Source organism: Astyanax mexicanus, chromosome 5 (assembly GCF_023375975.1).
Source record: "Astyanax mexicanus isolate ESR-SI-001 chromosome 5, AstMex3_surface, whole genome shotgun sequence".
In the NCBI taxonomy this organism is placed as follows: Eukaryota; Metazoa; Chordata; class Actinopteri; order Characiformes; family Acestrorhamphidae; genus Astyanax; species Astyanax mexicanus.
Window position 1 is genome coordinate 38,124,602 of NC_064412.1, and position 14,293 is coordinate 38,138,894.

At 36.5% G+C, this 14,293-nt stretch overlaps 1 protein-coding gene across 3 annotated transcripts; it reads left to right on the forward strand.

The window, feature by feature from the left end:
- Nucleotides 1-847: 847 nt before the first annotated feature.
- tmem237b (transmembrane protein 237b) lies at nucleotides 848-14,019 on the forward strand. Of its 3 annotated transcripts, XM_007248871.4 has the most exons (14): nucleotides 868-1,129; nucleotides 1,300-1,341; nucleotides 4,302-4,333; nucleotides 5,443-5,456; nucleotides 6,432-6,509; nucleotides 6,613-6,741; nucleotides 7,362-7,455; nucleotides 8,464-8,624; nucleotides 9,087-9,213; nucleotides 10,063-10,254; nucleotides 12,904-12,977; nucleotides 13,072-13,159; nucleotides 13,621-13,742; nucleotides 13,856-14,019. In XM_007248871.4, exons 1-14 carry the CDS (start codon nucleotides 1,109-1,111, stop codon nucleotides 13,915-13,917), a joined length of 1,236 nt encoding a protein of 411 aa, XP_007248933.1. In that variant the 5' UTR covers nucleotides 868-1,108; the 3' UTR covers nucleotides 13,918-14,019. The 3 variants fall into 3 exon arrangements, with proteins under 3 accessions (XP_049335521.1, XP_007248933.1, XP_049335520.1); XM_049479564.1 differs by lacking the exon at nucleotides 10,063-10,254 and having other exon boundaries at nucleotides 848-1,129; XM_049479563.1 differs by lacking the exons at nucleotides 868-1,129; nucleotides 1,300-1,341 and adding an exon at nucleotides 3,944-4,047.
- Nucleotides 14,020-14,293: the final 274 nt, after the last annotated feature.

A 14,293-nucleotide genomic window follows, 5' to 3' on the forward strand; every position in this document is an offset into this window, starting at 1 on the left:
ATTGGTTGACCATCAGGACCAGCAAAACAACGCTTTTTGACCATCAGGACCAGCAAAATCACGCTTTTTGACCATCAGGACCAGCAAAATCACGCTAGTGGACCATCAGAACCAGCAAAACCACGATATTTGATCGCATAGACTGTATATAGCTGGACAGAGCATCGTCTCTCAAAAGTGAAGCCACCACAGTTCAGGCGCCCCCTGCTGTTTGGTTTCAGAAAGCTGTGTAACCCCACCCATCCCCATAGGTTTCAATGGCAAAACAGAAAACTTTCAATCACGTTTTTTCTAATATACTGTAATTCTACCTCCTTTACAGCTAGTGTAACCTTTGCTTATATTGTCAAATTTTTATATCCCCACAGAACTCATTTTTAAAAACGTTATTCAGCTCTATTAAAAAAAGGTGTGGTTATTGTAAAAGGGCTGGTTATGGGCGGGACCAATAACAGACCGTCAGCTCCGCTCCGCCCCGCTCTGCAGTCTGTGACCGCGAGGCAGCCCTCAGGGGCGGGGTTATTCAAATAAGTAGACTGTGTGTCCACAGTCTTTCTCCCTCCTCTGGTCTCTACTGTGCAGACTCGGGTATCAGGATCACCAACATGGCGGAAGATTTTGGCTTCATTTTCATTGAATGAATGGGAACGGCGACACGACGTCCATCTTTTTTACAGTCTCTGATTGACCATCAGCACCAGAAAAAACACATTGGTTGACCAGCAAGATTAAGCATGAAGGATTAAATGCAACATTTAACATACCCTAGTAAAGAGCTGTTTACACATGGAATGACCAGCATTAAACTAACTAAACAATTGTGCCATTATGCTCTGATAAGCATAAATATAGTTCTAACTAAATAAATATTCGTGTGCGCATTTATTAGAAGCTTTACGTTAAATGTCTCCCCGTGTGCGCAAATACTACAAGAAATGTGTCAGTGGGGCAGAGGCTTGTATCCAACGACAACAAATAACGCTGAACGCCTTATGAGCCAGCTAGCACTGATATTTACTGAGAAATCTTTTAGATTCTTCTCTACTTAAAATTTGAAGGCTTTAAGCTAACCCTACCTAAAAGCTGAGCTTATTTAGAGGAGTACAGCATGGACACAGACATCCTGAAGGTAAGAGGAAGAACCCTGCTAATGTGAACACACTAGCTGCTAATGTGAGCCTATATTTAACTAACGTTAGCTGTTGTTACATGGACATTTTATTTTTTAATATAAATATAAGTTAACTGGATGATACAGCGGGAAAATGTTTGCGTGATCTTGATTTTTGTTTTATTTAGGCTCAGAGCACAAGACGAAGAGATCTTCCCCCACTTTCACATGTAAGTAGCTATAAAGTTTTGCATGAGTGTAAAATGTACTGAATGAGCTATTAGTTACTAGCTAAAATAGGTTAGATATCTAGCTAGCTAGTTAACTAGTTAGTTCAGTCAGTGAGCTAGTTAATAAGCCTAAAACCAGTAACTAAAAGTATACAGCTCTGAAAAAAAATAAGAGACCACTTCAGTTTCTGAATCAGTTTCTCTGATTTTGCTATTTATAGGTATATATTTGAGTAAAATAAACATTGTTATTGTATTCTATAAACTACAGACAGCATTTCTCCTAAATGCAAATTAAAAATATTGTCATTTAGAGGATGTATTTGCAGAAAATGAAAAATGGCTAAAATAACAAAAAAGATACAGAGCTTTCAGACCTTAAATAATGCAAAGAAAACAAGTTCATATTCATAAAGTTTTAAGAGTTCAGAAATCAATATTTGGTGGAATAACCCTGATTTTTAATCACAGTTTCGTGTGTGGCATGTTCTCCTCCCTTTACACACTGCTTTTGGATAAATGTATGCACTCCTGGTGCAAAAATTCAAGCAGTTCAGCTTGGTTTGATGGCTTGTGATCATCCATCTCCCTCTTGATTATATTCTAGAGGTTTTCAATTTGGTAAAATTTAAGTGCTCTCCTATTTTTTCCAGAGCTGTATTAGCATCCTAATACTTAGAGTGGCTCAAGCAAAATTTCCTTTCCCCCAAAATGACTAGCTAACTAATCCAAGGCTAGCTAAATTTAAATAAATCTTAACCAATAACCATTGAATAACTTTGTCGTCATATCACTATATGAACTAAATATTTTGAGACTTGAGACATTCCCTTAATTACTAAAGTCATTCTGATGAGCCCATGGGGATGTATGTGTCACAGACCATTTAAAAGTTGTGGAAAGTTCCATACAGCACTCTGTCCTTCACATTAACTAATGAAGTCCCTGTGGGATCCAGACTGAATATCTTGAGAGAAGAACAGTGTGTAAATGTGTTTATGTTAGCTAGCTAGCTAGTTACCTCATTTACAGGATATAACAGGGTGTGAGCTGCTGGATTTAAAACTAGCTTCATTTAAATATGTATTCCAAACATTTCAACAATTAAACTGCTTTAATTAAATGTTTAACGTTCCATATAACTAGCTCTAACATCTTTAGAACAAAATGTTAGGAAATGGTTGTGTCATTTACAGTATGTTACATCTGGACTTTAACATATTTACAGTAATTTGCTCTCTTTTAAAAAAAGCTCACAATAAAAAAAAAACAAGAATGATTCTTTAAATTAATTTAAAAGATTTTGTATTAGATTTTGTATCAATATACAGAACTGGGATTATGGGTCCATTTATCAATGTAATAAATCTTCCACTCGTCCCTTAACTAAACACGTCCTCTAAACTAAGGGAATTTTCAAACAAATACTGTGTAACAATTAATATTTTTTGAAGATTAACTCTGAATTAACACATTTTACAAATACAAAAGAATGTTAAACTTTACTTTAAAGACCTTCTTGTACGTTATAAACAGTTTTAGTTTACGTGTGGGGTGTTTTTTCATAAAAGTAACAGTTTAACGAATGGACGGAATCGAGTGTCAAACTGAGGAAAATATTACATTGAGGAAATTAATTGTTAAACAGGAAACGATTTACTCTTACAAGCCAACCTGTAGCTATTAGAATGTGTAATGATATGTTATAATGTGCGATTAAATATAGGCCAGCATGTGGCAAGGCTACAGTCAATGTATTAAAGGAGGATGTAAATAAATAAATAGACAAATTGTCTCTAAATATTATTTTTAACCATAATATTTTAAGATGGGCTCTACAGAGGTTTATTTGGCTTTGAGTTTGCCATTTTAATGCACAGATTTCTGTATTTATTATATTTGAAATAGTTACTTTTTAATAAATAAACATAATTCATAAATTCCCTTTTTTGTGTTTTGCACAGTGAAATTGTAAAAAAATATATTCATGTTTAATTTAATTTCTATCACTTTTCACATAAAACAAATCTGATTGAATTCAAAAATATTTAATACATTTAAATGTCAAAAGTTGAAACATCTTTTAGACATATTTAAGTTTGTGGATTTGACCACAATGGCCCTAAAATAATATTATCATATTTCATGGTATTTTCGCGATAACGATACTCTTGGTGATATGATAAAACACTTAATAAATAAAAAAATCAAGAATACACTACTGTAACAAAAAATAAAATGTTGTTATAACATACATATTGCATACTCCCCTAACTGAGATCATAAAAAATACAAGAATTTAATCAGATTTGTTACAGAAGTCAATAATCCAGAATGTTATGATACTAATAATGCAAAAAAAAAAAATCTCCATATATCCAAGATTAAAGTAAAATGAATTCTACTGGACAGAAATAATTTGTCTCTAGTAGATATATACTGAGAGATGAGAGCAGTGTGAATTTTTCTTTTGCTAAAAACAGCAACTATATATATGTGGTTAAGGACTGACTGACAGTCTGATCCTGACTCTTGAGTAACTGTCCTGCTCTTTGTAGCTAATCCTGCTGCCTAACAGATGTCTTAGATTTAGCTCTGTGCTAATCCCTACTATATGTGCACAGACCTGTGTGTGTTTGTGTGTAAGAACAGTAGTGGAAAGATCTCACTGTCCTACTGCTCAGTGGGATGGCGAAGAAATCACTGGTGAGTTTTTTTCCACAGAGTGAACATCCCTAGATATGCTGTAGAGAGGAATTTGATTGGTAGTTGGTGCTGAATAAGTCTAATGTTTTATTTGTTTATTTGTTTTCTGTTATCTATGTGCATTCTGTAGCAAGAAGATACTAATTGTGCATTCAGTGAAACTGAATTCTATTACTTGATATTCAAGACCGTTTTGTTTGTCTTTTTTTTTTTGTTGTTGTCCCCCCCATCCCCCCCCCCCCCCCCCCCCCAAGCGAGGTCCACGTGCATTACCATCTCTGCCAAGGTGAGCTTCTCTACTACTAACAATAGACACTATAGTAATACTGTTTACTACCTTCTACACAAACTTCCAGCAGGCTGGGCTGGAGGATGTGGCCAACATTTTATATTGCAATATATTTTCTAACTCCAATTTCACTATTACCGATATAAAAGAATACCTCAAGAATACCCGAAACAGTTGTCTATACCTACAAACTTATGAAAACTTAATTTGCCAATTAATTTAATGCACCCTGTAATGATCAGTCAGTATTGGACGCAACACCGGTTCTCTGCTTTGTTTGGGGGGGGCAAGTAGAACATAATAGGTGGGCATGTTGATAGTGATATTGATGTTTGAAGCAAGGAAAGAAAAATGTTGCCTGTGTCTTCAACAAAAAATGATGCATTATAGAGTTTCCAACAATGTATATTTAATGACTGAAGCATCTATAGAATACATGCAGAGGGGTATCATGTTAAGTCTGTTAACAGACAGGGGTATCATGTTAAGTCTGTGTTAGGAGAGATTAGCTACTACTAACCAAGTTAGTAGTTTGCTTAACAGTTAGCTGCTAATACTACTAATTAAGCAATAAAAAAGTATTACAAGCCAGTAACACTGAGCAACAAATCACCACAGTTTTGCAAACGGTACCTTGTAGGAGTCTAAAGTTTAAACTGTAAGAAGTGTTTAATTCGCCCTTGTATATCCCTGCCTCTCATGTTCATACTGACAGGACCTGTCATACTGAACCAGAACGTCTCCAAACAGTCTGCCGCTTTTATAATACTCAAAGACCCAATCAGAAATAAGCAAGGAAATATCTTCACGTTGCACAGCAAAATTGTTTTTTAATGATTGGTTCAGAGATTTTTTTTTATTTTTTTATTGATTTTAAAAATAGTTGTTGCTCGCATTGTGCTTGGGCGTGGGCCCCCCCAAGCAGAATGCCCTCCCATAACCGGCCCTGGATGGACGCTGTAAATAATGTATGCTAAAATATTGGTAATTTAATTTCTCCTTTGTTCTAGTATTTCTTGGTATTAAATTACTGCACCGCCATACAGCTTGCTAACACATTCTCTTTTTTCATGGTTTTCCATCTTCATGCCTGCTCACTGAGAAAGTCAAGACACAGCAGGTGAGTGTCCACATATTGTATTCATCATATTCTTCAAATAGGCTAAATAGTTCCAGGACTCCGTGGGTTCCATGTCTAAAAATAAATAAGGTGTTACAACATGTTATTTGAGTGATGCCATGAGAAAATTATGTTTTGGTTCCACTAAGAACCATGATTGTTTAAAAGTGAAGAACACTTTGAAGGTTTGAAGAATCAAAAGGGGTTTCTCTGTGGCAACTTTTATATCAAGTTTTTTTTTACCTTTAAAGGTTCTTTTTACTTACATACCTGTTACACAACCCTAAATTAAAAAAGAGAGATTGACAGAATTAGCAGAAAAATGTTTATTAATTTAAAATTGCAAAGACTTTGGATATTCCGCCATCTGCAGTACATAATATCACCATTAGATTTAGATTGATGAATTGCTGCCCATCTCTGTGTCTAAAAAACTCTGCCTTAAAAAATGCTGTTAAGATGTGTGAGCTGGTCAGAATAATGACCTAGATTAAGTGTTGATGTAGAAAATGTTTTATTTTTTTTATTAAAATTTTTTGTTTATTATTAATGTAAAAGTTTTTGGCACAGGCTATATGTTTATGCACTGCGGCGTGTCCATGTGTGCGTAACGAGCAGGGGTGGTTTTCTGTTGCCAAGATAGCAATGCGCCAGAAATTTACCTGAATGCACCTCATTTCGAGACCACCAAGGTTCTTTGTTCTATTGTGAGTAACATTTGGGTCCATGAGATTGCTGAATCACTGCAGTGTCACTTTTTTTTAAACTTGGGGTTGTAAAAACATGATTCTTGATGGAACCAAAAGTGTTTCTTCTACAGCATTGCTCAAAAAACCCTTTGCAGGACCTTTAATTTTAAGATTGTCCAACCCTTGTCCATACATTATGAACATATACATATATTGTATACATTATGCTTTAATTCATTTTAAGGTATATAATCTGTATTCTCCTCTCTGCTGTCCTCTTGCACAGATGAGATGCCAATTCCAAGGGCCAAGAAGAAGAAGCCCAAGCGGGAAGTGGACACAGAGGGAGTCGAGGGTCCTGAGGGTGAGCTCAACTAGGGCTGTATATTGCTTTATAACTGTTGTATAGGGGCAGTGAAGGTAGTGAAGAAGTAGGTATTTACTGTTTTATGTGTTTTTCACGGCAGGAGATGCTGGGATGGAGATGGGGGACCTGGACAGTCACCGGCAGTCAGAGAGCCAGGAGCGCTTATCCCCCGAACCTCAGGAAAACCCACCGCAGAGGAAGAAAAAGAAGAAGAAAGCCCAAATTATCGGTGTGTTGTACTTACATCACATTACAGTCTAAGGACATATTCACACTTATAGCTTGTTTCATCTGGGCTGATTGGTCCAGCAGAGTAAGGTGCTGCCACTATGATCTGAGGATCATCTGTTTTAATCCTGGGTAGATGAACTTTAGAGTAGTCAGAGTGGGAGCCATTATGCTCCTTCTCTTACTCACTGAACACATCCCATCCAGGAGGTGAGAAAAAATTCTGCCCACCCACACTTAAAACGGATTGGCTCACTTACAGACTCTCTGCGGAGAACAGGCCAATCAGAACCCTCTTTATGTTGCATGCACTTAATGAATATGCACACGAGGGGAGAGCCTTTATCTCCCTCTCCTTCTCTTTCACACACTCGTTCTAGATTCCGGGAGATTTGTATATGTGTATATTATAATTTCTGACACCATATTCCAGCATCAGCATCTCAGACAAATACAGATCCATACGTATACAGAGCCAGTCGATCTTTCCATCTCTAGTTGTACAATTTGTTTAACGCTATGTAGAAAAAGTACAGTGAACAGTGTGTGGTTATGGCAGTTCTAAAAATGTATGTACCTATATGCGCCTACACCTGACTTTTCCACTTGGTAATTTTTCAGATCCAGAAGGTGACCAGACTGACCTGGTGCAGAACGGAGACATGCCTGACCAGAACACAGACGAGGAACCCACACGAAAACCCAAGAAGAGGAAGTGAGTCATATAAAAATAAACAACAGTTCTATGAATTATATTTTATATTTTGCTTTTCTTGTAGTGGTGGGCGATATAGCCCTAAAATAATATCACAATATTTCAGTGTATTTTTGTGAAAACGATATGGCAATATGACAAAATATTTTAATAATTTCAAGAATATACTGCACCAAAATAAATGTTCAAATTTTACACATTCAGCATAAACATAAATCTGTAAATCTAATACTTTTGCCTCTGTAATAAATTATGAGTGCATGCACTTCAACTGGAAACATACAGCTCTGGAAATAATGATGAGACCACTTCAGTTTCTGAATCATTTTCTCTGATTTTGCTATTTATAGGTATATGTTTGAGTAAAATGAACAATGTTGTTTTATTCTATAACCACCGACAACATTTTTTTTCCAAATTCCAAATAAAAATATTGTAATTTGGAGCATTTATTTGTAGAAAATAAGAAATGTCTGAAATAACAAAAAAGAACTTTCAGACCTCAAATAATGCAAAGAAAGTAAGTTCATATTCATAAAGTTTTAAGAGTTCAGAAATCAGCATTTGGTGGAATAACCCTGGTTTTTAATCACAGTTTTCATGCATCTTGGCATGTTCTCCTCCACCAGTCTTACACACTGCTTTTGGATAAATTTATGCCACTCCTGGTGCAAAAATTCAAGCAGTTCAGCTTGGTTTGATGGCTTGTGATCATCCATCTTACTCTTGATTATATTTCAGAAGTTTTTAATTTAGTAAAATCAAAGAAACTCATAGTTTGTAAGTGGTCTCTTATTTTTTTCCAGAGCTGTATGTAATTATACAAAAAATGCTCTTAGAACTTGACATTAAATAGAAAAACAAATGCAAAATTGACTGCTTTAAAAATAGAATCACACTAAAATACATTATAGCATTAAAGCAGCCCTATTTGCTAAAATGTTGAAATATTGTTAATTGTCAATTACAATCCCTTAATGTTCTCATCTTTTTCCCCCCTTGTTGCAGAGTGAAACCCAAAGTGGCAGACATGCAGTTAAATAACGAGTTAGCCGTCGAAGATGATGACATCATCACGGACGCCCAGCCCCCTATTCCTCAGCATGCTCTGTTCTCGGCCCCTCACGGTCAGAGTCAGCCCGTGGCCAAGGTGTTCATTGAGAGAGGACGTAAGTTCACACAAATATAGATCACTTGTGTGTTCAGGAATTATTGTTTTATGATTCTAGCTATTTTTTTTATGTTTTAGTACTGTTATTCAGATTCTGATTAAACCTAGTTTTTAGATTATACTAATAGCTGAGGCTAGAATCTGAAGCTTTAATATGGCAATAATTCAATATTAATATATTATCACAATAAAATGTTTAAATGAAGTTGATTTTTTAAAATATTGGAAAATATATTATTTACAGGATCTGTAGCTGATTAATTTTTCAGAAGTGTGTTTGTACAAATAATCAATTGTGGGCATTATTTGCTGTTTTTCTGGTGTGTTTATATTGTTCATATTGATATCAGAATTATATCAACCAAAATTAAGAAACATTTTGTAGTATAACTTTTTGGCAATATTGTCCAGTGTGAGCAATCTGTGAAATATGTGTATGAGCCAGTGTGTTTTTTCTCAGGTCGTTTTCAGCCAGCTGAACGAATAGACATGCGCAAGACCAGCGATCAGCCTGAACAGAACTTTATGGACCTTCATTCGATGTGGACCACCAGAGACGTGTCCATGAGAGTGCACCGCGGCTTCAGGTGTGTACCCACCCTATAATATACAGGCATGCTGTAGTACGTTTAAAGTAGTGGAACATACATGTAGCATTTTTACATATCCGTAAATTTAGGGCCCTCTCTGGTGAAAACAGGTAATTGCACAGAACATGCGTAAGAATCATTTTAAACTGGGCATGTGTGATGCGGTCTCCTTTTAGAGCGGATGAATCTGATTCCAGGTTATGTTCAGTCAGAAACTTCACTCCTTCATTTCTTTGTTTTTACTATGAGTAAATGAGCTTTTTAAGGTCTGAGTTTCCCCTTCTGAAGTCTCCATTGCTCCACCAGCCGCTTGAGTTCAGTAAAACCATATATCCATATCCTTTTTTGAAGGCTGTACGTGTGATGTTAGTACGTAAAGATGCATGACGTATCCAGAAGAACTCCAGAGAAAAGCGAACCAACACCCCAGTTTTAGAATGAATAGATTAGGCTTAGCTGGGATGGTCCCTCCAGCACACTGGTACCATTTAAACACAATATTTTGTACCTTCCACTTCCACTTTAAAATAACAAATTCAAAATGATTGCAATATGACACTTGGATAAAAAAACTCCTTTATTACTTTACCATGTCAGTCCACATGATTCCTTCACTGCCAGTGACAGTTCTGTATTTTTTTAAGCTTGTAAATGCATGTAAAAGTGCATCAAGTACAATTGGTGGTTGCCCAAAGTGCTCAATGTGAGTTTCACTTCCTGACTGTAGGGGGAGCCCAAGAGCAAGAAATATCAGTTCAGACATAACGCTATTTGAAGTAATTAATTTAACTTTTTGAGAATGCCTATACAGGAGGTCCACAGTGAGCTGTCTCTGCTCTTTCACAGGGTGATAGGCTTGTTCTCTCATGGGTTCCTGGCTGGTTACGCTGTATGGAATATCATCGTGATGTACATTTTGGCCGGGGAACAGATGAGCACTCTACCTAACTTACTGCAGCAGTACCACACACTGGCTTACCCTGCACAGTCCCTCTTCTACTTCCTGCTGGCTCTTAGCACTGTTTCAGCCTTCGACAGGTAGACCATCTCAATCTATTCATCACTTATGAACATTGAACTCTTAAAAATAATCAAAAGAACCACTGAAGATTCCATAAAGAACTGTGTTTGTAATAAAGACAAGTGTAAGTGTGATAAATTGTTCTTTATAGGGGTGTGACGAGACACTAATATCAAGAGACGAGACAAGACACGATACACGGTACATGAGAACGAGACTAGATTTAAAAATAAAATTTTAAAATGAAAAATGGCTTGAAAACTAGAGTTTTATTTGACAAAATCATATAACGCAAACTTAACAGACTGGTTTCTCTCACACATTGATTCTATAAGAAATAGAAATAAGAATAAGATTAAAAAATAAAAATAAAACTTATATAGTGCAAACTAAAACCAGTCATATTAAGCCTATAGTTTGTGGGTTTTTTTCTCCTAAATCTCTTGTAATTTAACTATGCAGAACCATAACCAGTCATATTAAGACTATGCTTGAAGTGCAAACAGAGACAGAACATTTTTTTTTAAATACAGTACAGTAAATGCCTATGAAACAGTCACGTATACCATTTACTCGTCACACCCCTGGTTCTTTACCATTTAAAATAGGGATGCACCGAAGCGAAGCATCATTAATAAATGTATACATTTTTGCCATTTTATTTGTCATTAAATAAATTAAATAGTGTATCATAGGCCTGGACAACATTTCGATATCGGTATTTATCGCGATAAGAAATGTTTCAATAACGGTGATATCATTTCTGTTATATATCGATATGTATTATTTACAGACAGGCGTTTTTTAGCGGCGTCAGTTCACTGCAGCCCTGAACATAGCCGGGCTACGTCAGTGCGTGATGACGCAATCATACAGGCACGTAGCCAGATAGGCTAGGCTAGACTAGACCTGGGTCGCCTCCTCTCCGCTCCGCACCTAAAATCTCTCGCGATGAAGCGAAACCGGCCCTAACCGAGCGGATCTCAGCTCCGCTCCGCATCTAAAACCCTCCCGCGATGAAACGAAACTGACCCTAACCGAGCGGATCTCAGCTCCGCTCCGCACCTAAAACCCTCCCGCGATGAAACGAAACTGACCCTAACCGAGCGGATCTCCGCTCCGCATCTAAAACCCGCCCGCGATGAAGCGAAACCGACCCTAACCGAACGGATCTCGGCTGCGCTCCGCTTCTCTCCGCTCCGCACCTAAAAACTCCCGCGATGAAACGAAACCGACCCTAACTCGCTCGTTTTCATCGCAGGACATTTTAGATGAATGAACGCATAGTTGAGGGAGGCAGGTCTAATTCAGTGGTTCGGCTTTCAAAGGTTTGATAAACTTCAGACTTAAACTTGCTCCAAATTGTTCTGGAGAGTGGAGCCGACCAGCAACAGTAATACATCCGTTCCTCAAGCAGATTCACTTCCTTATTCTGGCTAAAACACTTTTGTAGTTTATGTTGTATCTAAGTTATTTATAGTTGATATAGGTTTGTTTATTTGACAGGGATATCATGTTCCCTTTATGTATATGAAGCCTTTTTCTATTCCCTATTCTGGTTGAAGCACTTTTGTTTTGATCTGTTAAATATGTTTACAAAAGAATAAGAAGCTCTGCCTCTGTTGTAATGTAAAGTTATTTATATTGGTAATATGTATATAGGCTATAGGTTTATGTTTGACAGGGATGTCATGTTTTTATTTTGCTACATGCAATTAAAAGTGAGCATTGATTTATTCTGATCATTTTTTATTTCTAAAGTATTATACAGTTTTTTTGATGGGAGGCTTTAAAGATTTCAATTTAAAATTTCAGACAGTACTGTACAGATTTCCATTGCAGGGATTCTTAGCAGTTTTTCTGAGGCCTTCAAAGTATTTATATTGATATCGAAATTATATTGTATCGACCGAAATTAAGGAATATATCATGATATAATTTTTTGCCATATCGTCGTGCACTAGTGTATCATATTTTTTGCATTGTAAGGCAAAAAAAATCCTTACACGTAAAATTGACAGCACGCCTTATAATCCGGTGTGCCTTATGTATGAATTTTACCAGTCAGGTTGTAAGGAGTACAGCATTATAAAGGAGTTTCAGTGAAGTTTCTCCAGCACCAAGACTGAAACAGTATTAGCATTAGCCCTTGCAGCGCTAGCTCTTTCGCTGTTCAGAGGGGAGTATATCAAACTTTAGCCTGCATGTTTACTGTGTTAAAACAAGCTACGTAGGATGAACCTCTAGCAAAACAATTAAGGGACACGTACGGAATTGCACAGTAACCTAAAAATAAAAAAGGGTTTAGCCTCCACAATCCACCACAATTCTAATAAACATATATATTGGAAACACTGCAGTACAACTAAAAACAAACTGGTTATTGTCCAATATAAATTATTCAGCCTTTTCACTTATTAAGCCGAAAACCAAGTGTTTCTTTTCCCTTCTTTTTGGCAGAATAATTTCTGTTGCCAAAAATTCTGTGCATCCTTAGTTTTCAAACATATGCAACAACTATGGATCTTTGTGGTACCAAAAGTGGTTCTTCTACCTTTAGAAGCAACTTCATTATTTTAAATACCAAACATCCAAGTATGTAAATACTAGTGCAGGAAGCCTGTGTTTAAATCTCTTCTAAAAGAAAAAACCTTCCCTTCTTTTAGAGTGAACCTGGCCAAAGCGTCTGTGGCTTTGAGGAGCTTTCTCACTCTGGATCCAGTGGCGCTCGCCTCTTTCTGTGGGTTTTCATTTCTATGCCAAATTCATTAACCAAAACTTTCTGTTTAAATCTATTCACATATGGATGTAGAATCTAACTGTTTTTTCTTTAGTGTATTTCTCAGCCTTGGTCCTGTCTCTAAGTCAGCAGATGACCAGTGATCGCATCAATCTCTACTCTAACATCAACGCTTCACTATGGTGAGTCTTTAATTTTATATGCAAAGATGTTAAAAGTATTCATATTCATTACTTGGGTACAAGTAATGATGTAAAAAAGAAAACTGTAAAATCACTGATTTCAAAACTTATATAGTTTAAAAAAATAATTCTAAAAGCCATAATGACAATTATATAAAAATGTTAATGTTGAAAAATTAAGGGAGGCTCTAGGCTCCCTGGATCATCTTCATACGAGGCTACATGAGTATGCTATGTTGTTGCTGGAGTGTGGGTGTGACGTGTGCAGGTGTGATGGATTGCGTACAAACCAATAGGGTGTTGAAACGGTATTTGTTTATACTTCTCATCCAACCACAATCAAATTCACTGGATAGATATTTTTTTTAACGATAAGAAACTGGAATCAAAACAAGCTTAACTACATGAGAAACAAACAAACAAAAAAAACGTAATGCTGCAATTTTGCATTTCTCCATTAGGCTGCCTGAGTCTGAACACAGTTCACTCTACCCCTGGATCATAGTGAATCTGGTGGTCACCTTGTTGGTGGGCTTGGCCTGGGTGTTGGTGTCAACCTCTCCAGATGTAGATTACACAGAAGGTGAGTCCCCTGTGGAAGTTAAGAATCAGAACTGTTGCTCCAGCATACCTTAACAGATTTACAAGTGAATGTTTTCCTGTGATATTAAAACATCTCAATGCTTTTATGTACAGAATTCCTGATGGCGATGGAGATTGAATATCCCAGAGCTGAGGAGAAAGACATCACTGCCTGAGATGAAGCTGCTTAAAAAAATTACTGTGGGCCTTTTTTTTTGTTTATTTTGAACACTCGTACAGTGTATTGCTGTAAATAAAGCTTATAGGATGATTTTAAATATTTTTTTTAATCAGATTTAATTCTTGAACATTGTGGATCTGCAAAATATTAGAATTGATATTTTACTAGATGCTGAAACCAATTTCTGTAGAAAAGGACTTAAATGCATGTAAATGTCCTTAAATTAACTTTCTGTACTTAGTCAAAAGTTTCAAAGACCCAATCTTTTCTTTCGTACCCCTTCGCCTTGTTTTTGAGAGTTACAGGAGGAAGGGGTGAAAGCCTTCCCCTAACAATTGGGACAACCCTTCAAGCACCCGATACGGATATAA

Coding starts and splice junctions, on each gene's coding strand:
- tmem237b (XM_007248871.4), top strand. CDS start 1,109: ATGGACACAGACATCCTGAAG. Junction 1,130..1,299: donor TGGACACAGACATCCTGAAG/GTAAGAGGAAGA, acceptor TGTTTTATTTAG/GCTCAGAGCACAAGACGAAG. Junction 10,255..12,903: donor ACTGTTTCAGCCTTCGACAG/GTAGACCATCTC, acceptor CCCTTCTTTTAG/AGTGAACCTGGCCAAAGCGT.